The sequence below is a fragment of the Vitis riparia genome, chromosome 12 (assembly GCF_004353265.1).
Source record: "Vitis riparia cultivar Riparia Gloire de Montpellier isolate 1030 chromosome 12, EGFV_Vit.rip_1.0, whole genome shotgun sequence".
Classification (NCBI taxonomy): domain Eukaryota; kingdom Viridiplantae; phylum Streptophyta; class Magnoliopsida; order Vitales; family Vitaceae; genus Vitis; species Vitis riparia.
The window spans coordinates 13,909,038-13,925,788 of NC_048442.1; the positions used below are offsets into that span (position 1 = coordinate 13,909,038).

Genomic DNA, 16,751 nt, shown 5'->3' on the forward strand with positions numbered 1-16,751 from the left:
TTAAGGGAAAAGAAAAAGAAATAAACAAAAGTAAAGTAATCAGTGTAATCGGGTTTGAAATCTAAGAATAAAATTTAACTCAAAATTAAAGTTAAAAATAAATTTATGATAAATATTGGGGTCTATACAATATTAATTAAATTGGTTTTTAAGTTTTAAATTATTTTTAAAATTAATAAATTTTAATTATCAAGTATAATTTGATTTGTAATTTATTTGCTTAATAAATTATTTTAGAAAAATTAAAAGAAATTTAAAAAAATATATCTAATTTAAAGAAAGATCATATCCGTGGAGAGAAGAAGAATAACATCATGTTCAATTTCATTTATTTTTTATGATTTTTAAATTTTTTTATGTTTTTCTTTTATTTTTAAAAGTGAGTGAAAGTAACTTATACTTATTTTCTAAAAATCGTGTTCTATTTTACTTCATTTTAAAAATTGAAAACAGACAATACCAACCAAGCGATGTCATGAATTTTTAAAATATAAAACCCTAGTTTAATCATACCACCAAACGGACTTCTAGTTTTTCAATTCGAAAAATTGAAAATTTTCAGTTTTTTTAAATGGTGTGTTATGATTAGAAATTGATTTAGTATTGTCCGACCGCGTACCTTTAGAAATCAAGAATTGATGATGGAATTATAAGAATGGGATGAATGTGGTCTAGAATCCGAGGAATGATGCAGGGTAAAATCGAGTATGCAATTGATGTTTATAATTTTGCATTTTGAGTTGGTTTTCGTCTGGAAGTATATATAATGTTGTTATAAAATGAAAATATTTTTGTCCTCAAGCCCAATGGGAACATTTAGACAATGTTTGAAAACCATTTTTTTAAAATAGTTTTTTGTTATTTGGAAAAAAAAAATAGAAAATTATATTCGACATCTAAAAAGCTCTTTTTTATTTTTTATTTTTAAAAACAAAAATAATCTGTTTTAAGATAATATCTTTTAATTATTTTATTTGTTTTCATTTATTTTCTTAAAATTGTTTAAAAAAATAATTATATAAATATGTAGCATAATTAAAAATAAAACATTGAATATAAAAATTATTTTTAAAACATATTTAAAAATATTAAAAATTTGTTAAAAATATTTCAGATTCCTTAACAAAATTTTGTTCTATAAAATATTAAAAAACAATTTTCAAAAATTATTCTTAGAATTTATTTTTCACTATTTTTGAAAACAAATAACAAATAGAGTCTTAATTGTCCAACTTTGATATCTTTCAACAATCCTTATCATGTTATATTTTATCACCTTTCTTTATTTACACATTTGTATCAATGACATTATTTACGCTTTCAGCGCAATGTCCCTTCAATCATATAATGGCAATCAATCAAAGTTTATAAAAATATTTATATAAAAATAAAGATTAATTAATTAAATGAAATAAAAAAAAATTCAAAATGTGTGAAACTAACCGTTATATTTTTGAAACTTGAAGAGTAACCTTTTTTTTACGGAAATACTCTTCAATATTTCGATTATTTACAAATATCTTTTAAAAGAAAATATTATTTTACAATAAATAAAAATAAAAATATTAATAGTAGAATCTTAGTTTTACGAATTGGGAATGATTTCATTTTTTAATCAAATAACCTAAAAAGGAATTCTTGTATGTCAAATATGCTCCAAAAATTTTCTTTTTGAACTTTCCTCTTTCAAAAAAATAAATTACGGTTATATATATATATATATATATATATATATGTGTAACCGGTTATATGTGAAAGCTGGAGAAGTACATTGAAAAAGAGGCCCTTTTGAAAATGATTTTCAAACTAGCCGTTATGATTAAAAAAGTATACCCTGTACCCCGCAACGCTCTCTCCTACTATCAGCTCGCAAGAATCTGAAAAGAACGACGAAAGGTGATCCTCTTTGAACGAATTCATTTCGGTGACCTTTGTTCTTTCTTCAAGATTTGTAAAAATGTTCACCGAAGGTTTGGATCAAACCGCAATAGACTGGATCAAGCAGGTACTAAAGCCCTTAAACTTTCAGGGTTTTTTAATTCTTTGATCTGTTTCCCATTTTCCTTTTTGGTTCATTTGAATATCCATCTTGCTATATTTTCTAGTTTTGGCTTGTTCACCGATTTTCTTCTGATGGGCTTCTCTGTTTTGTTTCTTTCCTCCTGTAGAAGACGCCCTTTTCTTCATTTTTTTTTTCCCCTGTTTATATCAGTTTCCAGTTTTCTTGGGGTCCGTTTCATTTCATTGAAAGCAGTTTATTATATTTGTTTGAACCCAATAACTCGAATCATCCCAACAAAAACCTGCAGGGTTCGGATCTGGAAGAAAAGCATGTTCGATCTCCTTTGACGGAAAAGCTTGCTTGTGATGCATTTCCAAAATCTCCTCTTTCCTATAATACCAACGGTTATGCGTCTCCCCATGTTTTGCCTCCACTGAAATTCCGTTCGGGTTTTCTGGGACCTCATAGTACGGTGACTCTCGGTCTTGATGACCACACGGAGGAGGAGGAGGAGAGTGTGGCTTCAGCTCCAGATGATACAGATGGGAATTACTCTGAGGTATCTGAAGAAGAAGAATTGGAATTGGAAAAGCCATTTGCGCCTTTCTATGATGAAGAAATATTTCATTCGCTATCCAGGAGAAACTTGAACCCCAGTGCACTCAACAGATCAGATCACCGTAATGTTTCTTCTATAAATAGAGGAGTGTCAAAGGAGAATCTCAAAATTGAAGTACCAGAAAATTGCAAAAGATTTACTGATGGGGAATTGGGTACCAGGGAAGGTGTTCGGCCAAATTCAGCCCCGCATTGCTGCAGTCAAGCCGAACAAGTTCAGCTGTGCAGTGCTCATGTAGGAATTGTTGTTGCTATTAGTTGTAAAATAATTGAGAGACATGGGACTGTCCTGTAGAGTTTCTAGATATCAGAGTAGTTGATCCCAAGTCTTTTTTTTTTTTCTCCCTAATAGTCTTTTCTTTCATTGTGATGATAGTTGCAGGGAACTCCTGCTAATGGCAGTATGGTCAAGGATCTAGGCGATTTGGGAACTCCCAGTGCACCTCCAATTATGGATATAGCAAGTGAAGGAAAGGTGTTTAGCGTTGAAAGTAAAGAGGAGAGAGCTTCCAGATTTTCTTTAGAGATTGAGCAAAGTGGCAATGGGGCGTGCAGAGCCAAAGAATCAGATGTTTTTTGCAGGAGAAAAGAAGGTTTATCAGATGGAAGAACACAATTTCCTAAAACCAGTGAACTTGGTGAAAGGTATTATAACTCGTAGCCTCATTTGTCATCGTGTAAAAAAAATGTCTTTTCTTTGTTTCCTTACAGAGTCTGGGATTTCTCAACATTCTTTCATGTAGGGCAAATAAAAGCATGCATTGGGAGACAGAATCACAGATTCCTCAAGCCACGTTAGATCATTCGCCCTATTATAACACCAGGTGTGATATCTGTCAAACTCCATTTGAGAATGGTCAGATGGTTGTTGGCTTATCGTTTACTTTGGCTGAGTTTTGTGCCACTACCTGAGATATGAATATTGCCTCCACTTTTGGATTCACAAATTTATTATTGCAGTGGACAAAATGCCTGGCAAACTCTAATAGCTTATGATGCATGTATTCGCCTATGCCTGCATGCATGGGCAAGGGGCTGCACAGAGGCACCAGAGTTTCTACGTGATGAGTGCCTGGTTCTTTGGAAGGCCTTCGGGTATGCTACCTTCTGCTCATACAGTTAAAAATCTTAGTCATGCTATTAGAAACTCGTGAGCTTCTTATTCAATTTTAATAGAAATTCTCGAGTCTGAATGGGGATCCTCATTTTTCTGATTTTACAGACTACAGAAATTCCTATTGCAACCCAGAGGTACACAACCAATAGAAGGGGGGGCTAAGAATGTGGAACAAACATGTTCTTTGAAGGCAAAGAAGGTAGTTGGAAAGATAAGAGTGGAAGGTAAGGTCTTGATGTTGTAAGTAAACTGCATTTAGAGATTAGCTTATAACTAGTGCATTCGAAGATACTATCAGCTATTTGGAAGGAAGGGCTTGGAGCTAGTCTTAGTCCAATAAGTATATAGCAACTATGATTTTGAATCTCAATTTGTTTCCTTAAATCCAGTTATCAGTTTCCTTCACAATCATGTGATAATTATGAAAATAGTAATTTATTTTTCGGTTGCTTGCATTGAAATTTTATAAAATATAATAGTTAGCAATCTTGATCATAATGTGGAGCTTGTTCTTACTTCTCTTCACATGCTCAGAAGTGCCACCGACCTATTTGTGTTTATCATTTGAAAGGCACCAATTATAGTTGTGATTTGACTTTGGTGATATAATTGTTGGATTATGGCAGTGAGGAAACTTCGAATTATACCAAGGCGGAAACTTAAGAGTACATATTCACAGCGAGGTGCATTTTATGTGCAAGCGGGGGCAGAGTATGTCCGACATGTTTCATCACTTATGAAAACCGGCATCAATTCTCTTCTACTAACCTCATCCTCAGTGACATCAGAAGGTTCAGGTTCGTCTTCAGAAAATTTTTGGGATCTGTTTAGTTTCAGATACATATGGTGCAATTTTGTGGTGCAGAGAATTTTCTGGTGCAATTTTGTCACAACTATATGGGAGGATATCCAAGTTAAAGATCATCCTCCCTAGAAGTTTGTAACAATTTAACAAGTAGCTATTTTCTTAAATTTCTTGGTGTTGAGGATTCTTTTGATGCTGTTGTTCCCACTTCATGTGCATCATTTGTATCTATACTTATAAAAAATATTAGGCCAGCACAGATTAGAGACTTTCAATGCTCTAAATCACTTCAGTGTATGACAAAAAGTCTTGTCATGTTTGCAGAGCAATTCTCATGTTTTTTCCACCTTAAGAGTTCTGCGGAAGATGCTGAAATGGAGCCAGGTTCTGCTATTTGCTTGCACCCTGGAACTGGCGATTACCATGTCTTGTAAGTTGTTAATTCACTTTTCAATTTGGCTGGGTAGAGTGTGATTAGGTTGCCCCAAGCTTTTATACAATGGGAGGATTAAAAATTTGTAAAAATAACTATATATGTGGTGGGCTTGCTGCAGTGGGTGCAGGGTCCAAATTGTAACAAAAAGGAATTAAAAGGAATTAATTAATTGTAAAATCTTAACCATGGTGATCTTTTTAAGAGAAGAATTATAGATAGGACCATCAGATCATGTAATTATGTCATTATTTGATTGAAGGGATGACTTAATTGTGCCTAGAAAATGGTGATTCATCTAACATATATGTACTCCATCTCTGTTCAATGATATCCTTTACTCTGCCATGTGGTCTACAAGAGTAGACCACAGATCAGCCCCTTCAACTTGAGTAAAATTCTTCAACTTCAAGAGATGATGTTGTGCAGCAGACTGTGAGCTACATCTTAAATGTGTATGTTATTTCAGTTTCCCAGAGAGTCAAGGAGATGCTCTTCTATTAGAAGTCCAGGATGCAAAAAAATCTGTCCAAGGTCGATGTACAATTCCAATTTCATCCTTGTCAGATAATCCTGTATGTATCCTTCCTATCTCTTTTAATAACAAATCTTCTGTAAGTTTAATGTGACCTTCATTCCACCTTATCTGTTGTTTGATGTGATTGTTAAAACTATGCAGAGTGAGAGAATTCGGTGGTGGTCCATTTTTCATGATGATCACGAATGTGTTGGGAAAGTGCAGCTTTCAATTGGTAGTACAATTACATTTGATGAGACTAACCATATAAAGGTTTGATTTCTTTGAACTCAGTTTATCTCAATAAAGCCTCATATCTCAACTATTTGAAGTTTGTTTTCTTCTGTTTTTGCTGAAAACATATCCCAACCAGATAAGTCAGCGCAGCTAGGTCTTCAACTCGATTTGTGGAGTTACAAGTCACATATTTATTAAAATTGTTTGAAAATATGCTCTGGTGTTTTATATATACTCGCATTTGTTTTCTTGTAGTATTTTATGATTATCTATGAATATATGAGGGGTAGTTCAGCTGAGAGTATTTGAGATAGAACTGCATTAATATATGGATTAGAAAATCTGTATATCAACTTCTCATACAGCAGCAAATTCCAGGAACATTACTGTACCATTTTATTGTATATAGATGTCTAAAGTTGTTCTGGTAAGTGTATCTTTGAAAGGATCAGATTAATATATGCATCCGGTATGGTAGATATTGAATTCTCATAGAAATTTCAGGAACATTAGCAATCCAGAATTTGATTGGATTTTGCAAGGTGTGCATGGCAATGTGCAATACACACAAACGTTTCCATTTTTAATCTCCAACTCTTCATTAATGCATCCAATGTGAAATAATTCCTGCTCAGGTTTTTATCTGTGTATATCTTGTGCATTTGTGCATGTTCATCAAGAGATCTTAATCTTTCTCTATTTTATCATTTTATAGAGTGGAGCTGTTGTGGAAACTCTTGCTTATGATTTGCTGCTGGAGGCCGCTATGCGCGCACAACATTTTCATTCTCGAAACTTGTGGTTACATGGACCTTGGAAGTGGTTGTTGACTGAATTTGCAGACTATTATGGGGTTTCAGATTCATATACTAAGCTGAGGTAGTTAACATGTATACCTCAAGCCATTATGATATTGTAATATTCCTTTATGTTCCCCTTACATTATTTCAACCACTTTGTGTTTTGTGTAGATATCTTTCATATGTCATGAATGTGGCCACTCCTACAAAAGATTGCTTAGAACTTGTACATGAATTGCTGGTGCCCGTTATAAAGGCAAGGAGTGAGAAAAGTTTAACTAGACAAGAGGTAAGCCTATCAGTACCCATTTCACATCCCTTATCTTTACAATTCTCTTAAACGGTCCTCCTCATCATTACCAGAAAACAGTATTGGAGTGAAAACAATTATACTAACAAGGTGCTAAAACCACTCCAAAACATGCCACTTTACATCCTTTATCTTCATAATCATTGGAATGGGGGGCCTATGATTTTCTATGAATATTAAGTCCTTGCAATCAAATGGATATAGACAACTCTGAAATCAAATTCCTTGAAAGACCAGACTAGGGTAGTTGGGACTATTGGTAATGGGCCTTCACCAAGCCTTCCTAAACATAGTTGTCAGTTTTGTATTTTGTTATGCATAGGAGACCAAAGACATCTCAGGTATTTGTTTACTCAAGTGCTTTTGGGTGCCAAACTAGGCCTTGACAGTGTCTAGATGAAGCACAAGGCCAATATTTTTACATGATTTCTCTCTAGTTCAGGAGGTTTTGCTTCTGGAGAATTGAATATCTTTTCTGAAATAACTTTAAGCTATGCTCAAATAGGATTAAGAGAAGCAATCATGCTACTTGAGGTCATTTGGTGGATTTCTTATTGATTGTTTAGAATTTTTCTTTATAGAAAGTTTTTTCTCCAACTTTCCTTTGGTTCTCAAGAAGTGATATAAGGGCTAACCAGCTGTGGTCATTTAGTGGATTTCTTAGTATTTTTTGGAATTTTCCAGTTAATGAAATTTTTCCTGCAACATTGCTTTGGTGTTCCCAAGAAGATAAGGACTAACCAATTTTCCTAAAATTATCACATGGTGTAGATAAATGGATGGAGGGAGGATCTGAATCTAAGACCTCCAATTAACTTGAGTTTTGATGCTATGTAGGACAACTAATTTTTCTAAATGCTTAAGTTGGTAGGATTTGACCCACAATATATACCGTGCTCTAGCAAGACACAAAATTTGCCACTCTGTGCAAATTATCAAGAAAGCACAAATGGTATAAAAGCTAAAAGTTAATCAAACAAGGAGATAAAATGAGATATTTTTTTACCATGAACATATTTTCTATTAGTGTTATCCTTGTCTTAACATGAGCAAGAGAGGTAAAAGATCATATAACAAAATTGTTTTCCTTCTATGGTGATTGTTTGGGAATAGAACTTACATTGCATCCTAATTATACCAAAGGTGAGTCCAACCTTACACCATTAAGGGATCAAAAACTAGCTTTTCAAACTGAGTGTTAATATATCAAGTTCCTTATGCCTAGTTGAACTTTAGAATGGAATTTAGCTATCAATTACTTCCTTGCGCTTACCAACTGCAATAACACCAAGCAAGTCGCTCTAATAAATAGCATAAAAGCTTCCTTTTTTAATCCCCAATCATTTGGTCATTAGCACATTTAGAGTATTTGTGGTTAAATTCCAAGACCCACTAAATCCATACAACAAGATTCACACACCAAAGACCATAGGTCATGGTGTTGCCCCTTTCTTGTGCCAAACATGAGTACATGATTTGTAAGATTTGGTTGAATTGCAAGCTTAGGCATCTAAACTAAGAACATGTATGCTAGATAACTCTTTGACAACCAAACTTTACATTGTTCATAGAAATGGAAACTTAGCATGCTAGACGACACTACCACACATTTGTAACCTTTGGTAACAACTATGAGTATTTCTAGATTAGTGCCTCTAAATTGGTTCCAAACATCAAAGAACTTTGACTCTAAGTAAGCTCATTTAATGTCAATGATGAACTAAAGATGGTTGAGCTCACCATTACTCCCCCTAAAGATTATAAAAGATGGTGGGATGCCTTTAGGCATATATGAGACATAAAATATATTTTAGGGACGTAGAAAATGATGCTCTTTTTTCCATAACTTTGGCTTTTTATTTTCTTCTAACTCTAATGATATCTCATCTATTCTTTTTGTTATGTATTATGTTATTCTTGTTCCTTATTGGAAAAAAAAAATTTCTCAACATATCATCTTTTCAGTTTGTAATTACCTCAATTTATATACACATTTGTGATACAATGCCTAAAGTATGGTTTTTTCCAAATTGGTTTGAATGATAATATTGTTTGCATTTTTTATGATTTAAATCCACTAAGGAAGTTGTTTGGGCAAATAAAAGAGTGCAGTAACTTAATTACTTAGTTTTGAGAATCTAATATACTATAATAGGCTTGAGAAAATTGATTTATTACCAGTCATTTGTTGATTAGTGATTCTCTAAATGGTGCACTATGGTTCTTCTTTAAGGGTTATCATGCAAATCTTGGAATTTGTTATTTCCTTTACTCCTTACACATTTCCATTTTCCATTTGTTGTTGTATGGATTTTTATAAAGCAAATAATACACTAGGTGGATGTCAATAAATAAGTTTTCTTTTGTAATTTTGTAATTTTTTTGGGGGTTTTCCCAAGTTCTAACTAGGTTTTAGCCTATGTTATTTCATAATTTTTGTCGAGTTGCTCCAATTTTTGTCAACTCCAAAACTCTCCACCACCCCATCCCCATCCTTACCCCCCCCCCCCCCCCCCCCCCTTTCAACACTAGTACCTATGATAAATCATGTTCAACTTATGAAAACATTCTTTTTAGCCTATGTTATTTCATGTTCTAATTTTTGTCAACTCCAAAACTCTTCACCACCCCATCCCCATTCTTACCCCCCTTTCAACACCAGCACCTATGGTAAATCATGTTCAACTTATGAAAACATTCTTTTTTTCCATTAAGGAATTGGTGTACTGAATGCCTTGGAAAAAATTTTCATCTTTTTTGTAAATGCTTTGTGGAAATAGTTTTAGATGTTTTCAATTTGTTATCTTGTAAAAATGGCTCACGATACTTTGGTTTTCTATGAGGTATCTCAAGATCAAATGATTCACTTAAGTTGGTTGCTCATGTGGTTTAAAGCAATTTAAGAGATTAAAATAAACCTAGAAAAAAAAATAAAGTGTTCTCAATTGTAGGGGTTAAGGGGTTTCAAACGTAGAAGATTTGGCAATGTAGTTGTGTAAGGTAAGAGAGATTCCATCTACTTTCTTAGGTTTGCCCTTTTTAGATCAATTGCGGTGTGAGATGTTGTGGAAAAAAGGTTTTGTAAAAAACTATTAATACGGAAAAGACTATATTTCTAAAGTGGGAGACTCATAAATATGTTGTCAAGCCTACCAATCTATTACATGTCCTTATCTGTAATCTCTACAAAGGTCATACTGAGATTAGAGAAGATTCAAAGAGATTTTCTTAAGGGATGTGGGACTTGCAAGAAAAAGTCTCATTTAGTAAGATGGTCAATTGTTTGTTTGGATAAAAAGAATGAGGAATTGGGCATTAGAAGTCTCTCTCATGTAAATTGGGCTTTCCTTGGTAAGTGGAATTAGAGATTTGTATATGAAGAGGATTTTTTTGGAAGTAGATTATAGAGCAGAAGTATGAAAAGGAAGAAACGGGTTGACACTATTTTCAAAGTGAGAGATGGTTACGGTGTTGAAGTATGAAAAGCTATATTGAAAGGGTAGGATATTCTCTTTACTTGAGCCTCCTTTGAAGTAAGTAATGGTAAGAGGGTTAAGTTTTTTAAGGATAGATGATATGGCAAGGAACCCTTGTATATTTCCTTCCCCTCCTTGTTTTGTGATGGCTTTATCTAAAAAGGATTAGATGGCAGATTTACAGAAGAATTTAGGAGCATGGGGGTTCATTAGAATTTATGCTTCTCTTGGCACTTTAACTATTGAGAATTGAACATTCTTGAGATTTTTTTCTCTAGATTGCTAGGGAAGTCTATTAGGAGGGAAGAGAAAGAAAAGGTGACTTGGAAGGAGTCTCTATTCAATTTAAGAACCTAAGAGGCCAATCCCCTCTCCAATGGATATCATTTTGGAATCCATGGATCCCCATCCAAAATGAGTTTTTTTTTTACTTGGGAAGCTAGTTAGGGAAGAATTTTGGCATCAGATCAACTCTAAAAAAGGGAATGACCACAACCACATTAGCAAACAAATATTTTCTTTGTATAAGGAAAAGTCTATCGATTATATTCTACTTCATTGTATAACACAAGGATTCTATGGCCACCTTAAGGTCTCACTTGTAGGTCAAAGCCACTGAAGTCCTCAATATTAGCTCAACGTTCTCTCAAGGTTGAGCTTTCATGCAACATAGTAGCTTGGTGAAGTCATGACTATCCAATAGCCAATATATACACTAGTGCACTAACCATGGAAACTCTATCCAGATAATCAAGACAAATCATTCCTCAAATTAGGAGGTATTGCACTATACCTTCAGATAGATTGCCTAAGTCCATGAACCAGATATGAACAAGTCATCAACTTGCAAGAAACTGATGACTTAGAAGCTCATACAATATAGTAGTTTGGTGAATTAATGACTAGCCAATAGCCAATGTCATGACTTATCGTAAGTTCTGTACAATGTTTAACAATACACACTAGTGTAGTAACCATGGAAACTCTATCTGAATGACCAAAACAAGTCATCCATCCAATTAGGGGGTATTACACCATAGCCTTAGATGGATTGTCTAAGTCCATGAACTAGATATGAACAAGTCATCAACTTACGAGGAACCTATGACTTGAATCTTTCATGCAACTCTTAATGCATCCAAATCATGTACCATGCAAGTGATACAAGCTTAAATGCTCAATATAATGCATAAAGGGAATAATAAAAGTGAAACCGGAGTCATAATATAAATATTAATAAAATCTATTTATTGTTACATCATATCATAGTTTTAAGGGCTCTATGGCATCTATTGTTCTCCTTATTCGGTGTAGTTTATGTGATCCCCACTTAGGTGAAAGAAACTCTGTTAAGTTGGCTCCTTTGAATGATCCTCTTTGCATTTTTTGAACAATTTGGCAGGATTGAAATCAAAGAAAAGATTGACCAAAAGTTAAAGACTTTTATTCCTTTACAATCTTTTACTTGGATTAGGATGTACATAAAAGAAAACTCAATGCCATTGTTTAATTTTGTGGACTGGGTGGGGTCTCCTTGAAAGTGAGGATGATTTTTTGTGGCTTCTCTTTTGAGGTCTTTCTTCAACAATTTGACTGCTCATGTGTACTAGTGTACTTTTGTGTTCTTACCTTATACATACCTCTCTTTGCCTGTAAATAAAAATAAAAATTGTTCTCTTGCAGAGAAGTATATTATTGGACTGTGAAACACAAGTTGAAAGTCTATTGGCAAATGTTTTTGAGAACTACAAATCATTAGATGAAAACTCTCCAGCTGGTCTAGCAGAATTGTTTGATCCAACACCAGAGTCTGCTGCCCCAGCCCTAGCTCCTGCTGTGCAAATATTCATTCTTTTGCATGATATACTCGCACAAGAAGCACAGACAATGCTGAGAAACTATTTCCAGGTAATATATATTTAACATTATTAGATTATGTATTATTGCATAAATAGATGTGCATATTATACAATGAAAAATAAAATTCTAAACCAAATAGCATTTCCTTACAGACAGCGGCAAAAAAGAGGTGCCGGAAACACATGTTGGACACTGATGAGTTTTTGTCAAGCAATTCTGATGGTTTTCTTATGGACCCCATTACCATCTCCACTGCATATTCAAAGATGAAGAATCTATGTGTTAACATAGGCAATGAAATCCAGGCAGACATCAAGATCCACAACCAGCACATACTCCCTAGGTATTTATCAACAATGCAGATTCAGACTCACATTTGACTCACACAATGATCTATAAGTTTTGAAGTTCCCAATAAAAATGCAGATGCATCCTCAATGTTCACAACTTTCATTCATCAGAAAACTTTATTTATCAACAATGCAGATTCACACTCACATTTGACTCACACAATGATCTATAAGTTTCTAAGTTCAGTCCCTCGATCTAATAATTGTCTGTAGTTCCCGAACAAAATTTTAACAATGAAAATAACTATCGGTTTGACTTTTTCTTTTTCTTTTTCCTTTTTCCTTTTCTTTTTAATAATTCAAGTTTCATAACAAAAACCTTTGTATCTATGTTTCATACTAAAAATTGAATCATTGGATGAGGAATGCTATGTTCTTTGGCTTATCATGTTTATATCCATACATTCTGACACATGTTTTCCTATTTCAGTTCAATTGATCTGTCAAACATCACAGCTGCTGTGTACAGCACTGATTTATCAAACAGACTTACGGGTTTCCTTGCTGCATGGCCTCCATCTAGTCCCTTGCCTCATGTAAATGAACTTTTGATAGCTACTGCAGATTTTGAAAGGAATCTTGAGTCCTGGAATATCAGGTTTGTGGATGAAGCTTCAATCTATTGGGAGAAAAAGAAATGTTGCCAACTGAGAATGTAAAGGCAGCTAATTTCATAATATATAAAAACTAAAAGCCTTCTTTGTGACATTATATGTTTTTTTGCTTCAGGCCAGTGCAGGGTGGTGTTGACTCAAAGAATTTGTTCCATAATTACATAATGGTGTGGATACAGGATATGCAGCTAAACTTGCTTGAGCTCTGCAAAGCAGAAAAAGTACTTCTCACTCTCCCCTCCCTCTCTCCCTTCCTCCCTCTCCCTTCCTTCCTCTCCCCTCTCTTCACCAACCCCTCATTCAAGGCTCCCATTCAAGGCTCAAACATGCACTATAGTTAATCTGTCATAAACTTCTTTATTTTTATCACATATTACCTCTTGCAGGTGCCATGGTCTGGAGTGACTACAAATCATTCCACCTCGCCGTTTGCTGAGGAAATGTACGAGAAAATCAAAGACACCCTTGTTGAGTATGAGGTGGTGATCAATCGATGGCCTCACTACTCATTGGTTTGGGAAAATGTAAGGTCTAAACTGTTAAAAACAGAGTCACGATTGCTGATTCTCTCTTCGTATGCACACATCTACATGTACCACTGTTGTGTAAATATGTACATACTTATAATCACAGACATGCATGCATCTATACCTACATCTATATGCAGATCCACAAATATATAAATCCCACATGAGTATTGTAGAACTGTGCCTCATTTACTAACACTTTCAAAAATGCCTTGTTCATCTTTTGGCAGGCTGTTGCAAATGTGGAAAGAGCGATCATAAAAGCACTGGAGAAGCAGTACAATGACATCTTAACTCCTCTGAAAGATAGCATTCCGAAAAGGCTTAATATGCACGTACAGAAGCTGACAAGAAGACAATCTACAGCACTTTATTCTGTTCCTAACCAAGTGAGTGCTCCACATATGAACTATTTCAAAGCATGGTTTTAAAGAACTGTGTGACTAACCAACTGAAATAGGAGTAGAACCAAGTAGCATCTTAATGGTAGCTGTGGAATCTGGTTGGAGGAACTTCAATCAAGAAAAAGAAATTTCTGGCAAAATAGAATGGGAAAAATCAGCTGTTTAAGTATTTCCTTTTTATTAATTTAGGAAAAAGCATAGCAAATCAATTTTAAGAACTTGTGAGTGATAAATTCATAAATTTGAATTTATAAAAATAAAAAAAAATACAAATCCTGGAAACCACATTTTAGAGACAATTTGGTCCATATGGTACTGCACAGTTTGAATATGTGTATGCATGTGTGTTTGTCTGACTATTTCTCCTTTGCTTTCTTCCATTTGACAGTTGGGAACTTTTCTGAACACGATCAAGAGAATTCTTGATGTTCTACACTGTAGGATTGAGGACATCCTAAAGTCTTGGGCATCTTATCTGCCTGTCATTGGTGACAGGAAATCACTCTTTGGGGAACAAATGAATGCAATTACAGTTCTATTGAGAACAAAATACAAAAACTACATTCAAGCAACAGTGGGGAAGCTCGTTAACAATGTAAGCACTGCCCAAACTCCAATTGTCTTTGTATTAGTCCCTATTTTAAAATAGAAGCAAAAGAAGATGGTTCCAGTAGTCCATCATCCATTATTTTTCCCACTTACTAATAGATTAATGGTTCTAGATCACTAGTGTACAAGATTAGCTGAAGAGGAGTTTATTCTGTAGTACAGCAGGCTAAAAATTTGACTGCTTGGTTAAACTTGGTAAAGAAGCTGTGAGGAGGCCATACCTTAGATGTTCATAATTTCCTAGTCAAAAGAATTGCACACTGAGACTCGCATGAATAGTTGATAAAAGACTCTATCACAATGAAGTAGTATGAAATGCAGGTTGGAAAAAATAAATGAATCATAGAATACTGGTGAAAGCAATAAGAATCAATCCAGAGAACAGTCCCCTGAGATTTTGCTAGGAAAGCATATATCCAAACAAAGTGCAAATGTAGAATAGAAAAGATGAATGCTCAATTTTGCTAGTACAAACTAAATTTAGGCATAGAGATACACATGGCCTCAAGGATATTGCAGGTATAATTTCCAGATGCAAACAAATCTAATTGGGATAGACTATTATTTCAGATGCAAGCAAATCGAAGCACACGGCTTAAAAGGATTCTGGAGGAAACAAATGAAGCAGATGGAGAGGCTGAGGTCCGTGAAAGAATGCAAATGCTTAGTTCACAACTGATTGATTCCATATCCAACTTGCATGAGGTGTTTACAAGCCGAATATTTGTTGCCATATGCCGTGGGTTCTGGGACAGGATGGGACAGGTACAGAGAAATATAATTTTCAACTAAATTTTTGGTGTGCTTTATTTGTTTGCTGGGAGATGTCAGGGACGAAAAGGAGATGAAAAATTTTGGATCTTCATGTGTTTCTTCATTTTTTAACAAAAGAGAACAATTACCAAAGATCAAATATTTGCCTCAGTTTATTATGGACCAATCTTTTACCCTTGAACCAAAACAGCATAGACATAATTTTACTTTATTCTCTCCCTCAGCTTCCTAAATTCTAATGCATTTAAGCTGTCTGTGTTACCAGATTGTATTGAACTTTTTGGAGGGGAGAAAAGAGAACAGAGTCTGGTATAATGGATCTTACTATGCTCTTGGGGTAAGTCTCTTGATTACTCATGTCTGCATCTCATCTTACATTCTGTTTGCACCGGCGAATGCTTATTTTATCAACAAAGATCATCAATCCCCAAATACCCAACCAAAAAAAAGACTTAAAAAAAAAAAAAGAAACACCTTCCATTTTCCTCTAGTGTTGTTTATCAGATTTTTTTTTAGCTATAATGTAGAAACATCGTCATGAGAGATAACCAACTCATCAGAGGAATGTTCCATCTTGCTTTGTAGATTTTGGACGACACTTTCGCTTCCCAGATGCAGAGATTGCAAGGAAATGCACTGCAAGAGAAAGACATTGAGCCCCCTCGTTCCGTAATTGAGGCTCGTTCCATTCTTTGCAGGGACACAACAAATGCAACGGATCCATCAAACTATTTCTATGTCTAGTCGTAGTTCGAATGTTCCCGGGTCAATAATAAACCTCATCTGCCTAGTCTGTTTCATAATGTTCATCATATTCTTTTAGCTCAGGGCAATTGGTGCCAAATAAGTTTCAGTTTCTGTTCTTTTTGTACATGTTTCTGTGCTATATTTACATGTATGTAACATCCTTCTTTTTTGTAATGTTCTCTGCCTAATAACCATAAAAGCAAAAAAAATAAAAATTCCAGATATTTTCATTTCTGCATTTTACTTCCAAACCTTTTCCCATTCCTTTTTCTACCTATAAAGAAAAAAATGGACTAACCATTGGAACACACGTCCAAGACCAGTGGTCACTGGTCAGCATATTTTTAGGTACGAGGAAGAAAGAAGATAGAATAAGATAACAAAGAGTCCTTAAAATCACACACCACTCCTGAACTTCATGGCAAGGCTAGGGAATTCTAATGAGCAAAACCTACACCCCCTGCACAAAACCTAGTAATTACCAGTTCTGATATTCATTTTCTCAGACTCCATAAAAATGTCAACAGCTAACATCCTCTGTGCCCTTCCAC

General features: G+C 34.5%; 1 protein-coding gene across 2 annotated transcripts; it reads left to right on the top strand.

Moving 5' to 3' along the window:
* The first annotated feature begins 1,782 nt into the window (after positions 1-1,782).
* LOC117925886 lies at positions 1,783-16,374 on the top strand. 2 transcript variants are annotated; one of them, XM_034844995.1, is made up of 22 exons: positions 1,783-2,005; positions 2,310-2,855; positions 2,997-3,265; positions 3,364-3,444; positions 3,581-3,715; positions 3,843-3,961; positions 4,364-4,534; positions 4,867-4,972; positions 5,445-5,550; positions 5,655-5,765; positions 6,445-6,608; positions 6,701-6,818; positions 11,999-12,223; positions 12,328-12,518; positions 12,956-13,123; positions 13,255-13,360; positions 13,526-13,663; positions 13,897-14,055; positions 14,459-14,665; positions 15,250-15,444; positions 15,719-15,790; positions 16,039-16,374. In XM_034844995.1, the coding sequence occupies exons 1-22, from the start codon at positions 1,958-1,960 to the stop codon at positions 16,195-16,197; spliced, it is 3,594 nt and encodes a 1,197-aa protein (XP_034700886.1). In that variant the 5' UTR covers positions 1,783-1,957; the 3' UTR covers positions 16,198-16,374. The 2 variants fall into 2 exon arrangements, with proteins under 2 accessions (XP_034700886.1, XP_034700887.1); XM_034844996.1 differs by having other exon boundaries at positions 3,003-3,265.
* Positions 16,375-16,751: the final 377 nt, after the last annotated feature.